Source organism: Egretta garzetta, unplaced genomic scaffold, assembly GCF_000687185.1.
Source record: "Egretta garzetta isolate BGI_Z169 unplaced genomic scaffold, ASM68718v1 scaffold223, whole genome shotgun sequence".
In the NCBI taxonomy this organism is placed as follows: domain Eukaryota; kingdom Metazoa; phylum Chordata; class Aves; order Pelecaniformes; family Ardeidae; genus Egretta; species Egretta garzetta.
In genome coordinates, this window is record NW_009259033.1 from 707522 (window position 1) to 708978 (window position 1457).

At 60.0% G+C, this 1457-nt stretch overlaps 1 protein-coding gene across 1 annotated transcript in view; it reads left to right on the top strand.

Annotated features, from left to right (window-relative positions):
- The window catches only part of LOC118451880 (peptidyl-prolyl cis-trans isomerase FKBP1A), a 1888-nt gene extending 889 nt beyond the window's left edge, over positions 1 to 999 (top strand). The window contains exons 2-3 of the mRNA XM_035890368.1: positions 1 to 148; positions 868 to 999. The exon at positions 1 to 148 is cut by the window's left edge and continues 2 nt beyond it. Of these exons, the coding sequence (XP_035746261.1) occupies positions 1 to 124 (124 nt within the window). The 3' untranslated portion in view covers positions 125 to 148; positions 868 to 999. The remainder of the gene's footprint in view (positions 149 to 867) is intronic.
- The last annotated feature ends 458 nt before the right edge of the window (positions 1000 to 1457 follow it).

The following is a 1457-nucleotide window of genomic DNA, read 5'->3' on the forward strand; positions in this document are numbered from 1 at the left end:
CGTTGGTCAGCGGGCGAAGATGACCATCTCCCCAGATTATGCCTACGGCTCTACTGGCCACCCAGGGATCATCCCACCAAACGCCACTCTAATTTTTGACGTGGAGCTCATGAAATTGGAATGACCTACCCCAGCACCCTCTCCTCGGGTAAGGAGGGGCGGCCACCGGCGGGGAGCATTGTGGCTTGGGGGTGACTCGAGGCCCCCACCTTTTGTCTCAGGCTAACGTGCTGGAGGTGATGGCAGCGGGGGTATGAGGAGGAGGGGACAGGTTTCTGGCTGTGAAGTTGCTCTCTGGGCCACTGAGCTGGGCATCAGCACGGTGGTATGAGCAAAGTTCCCAGCCTGGCAGAGCAGGATTCGTGCCGTGGAGGGGCTGCAGGGCCGGCTGACCGTGCCTCGGGTTCCTGGTTTTGGGTTGCTGCACCGTGGGGCTCGGCTGCCCGCTCCCCCTCCTGCCTCTCCTGATGGTGGTGCCTGGGTCCTGTGGTGTGGGCAGGATGGGGCCATGCTCTGGGGTCTGCGGGTCCTGCGGTGCAGGCAGGACGAGGCCATGGTCTGGGGTGCCTGGGTCCTGCAGTGCGGGCAGGATGGGGCCGTGCTCTGGGATCTGTGGGTCCTGTGGTGCAGGCAGGATGGGGCCGTGCTTTTGGGTGCCTGGGTCCTGCGGTGTGGGCAGGATGGGGCCATGCTTTCGGGTGCCTGGGTCCTGTGGTGCAGGCAGGATGGGGCCGTGCTCCCCGTAATCAGGGCTTGACTTCCCCTTCGGGTGAGCGGCGCGGTTTCGGCAAGGCGGCCGTTCCCGAGCACGCTCCCCCCTCCGCGGGCGGGCAGCTTTGTCACGCTGCCTCTCCTCTCTCCCCGCAGGTTTGGCACATGGAGGAATCCAGAATCTCAGCTTCAAGAAGAGTGCACATGACTTTGTACGGAGCTTTTCCCGATCGCCCACTACACTCATTGTATAACCTTACACCTTGATTGAATGCCTTTGGTCACTAAGCTTTGCCTCTGACTCTTCCTCCTTGTATCGTGTTTTTATGTCTTTTTAAACTATACGCCGTAAACCTCAACTCTTTTTGGGTCAAGTTCTTAATCTTATTTTTGTTCCAGGTGTAGACTCTGTTTTACCAGTAGCACGCGGATGGGCTGACCTTAGATAGGAGTCATTTGAACAAACAGCAACCTGGTAGTTACTCGGTTTGGTGCGGATCTCGATGATGTTTTTCAAACCAGAAATTGCTGCTGCTGCAAAAGCCATAGCAGAGTGAGGCTGGCGAGGCTGAACGGCTGCGGAGAGCAAAGTAGCGCTAGGATTGTGTGTAGGTACCCTGCCCGGAGCCGGGGCAGCGCGGGAGCAGCGTGTCCTTGACCTGCCCCCCGGGGAGGGCGCAGCGTCACCGCGGGCACCGTGGGTTTGCTCCTGGGACGGGGGGGCTGCTCTGCCCCTGCTTCACTCT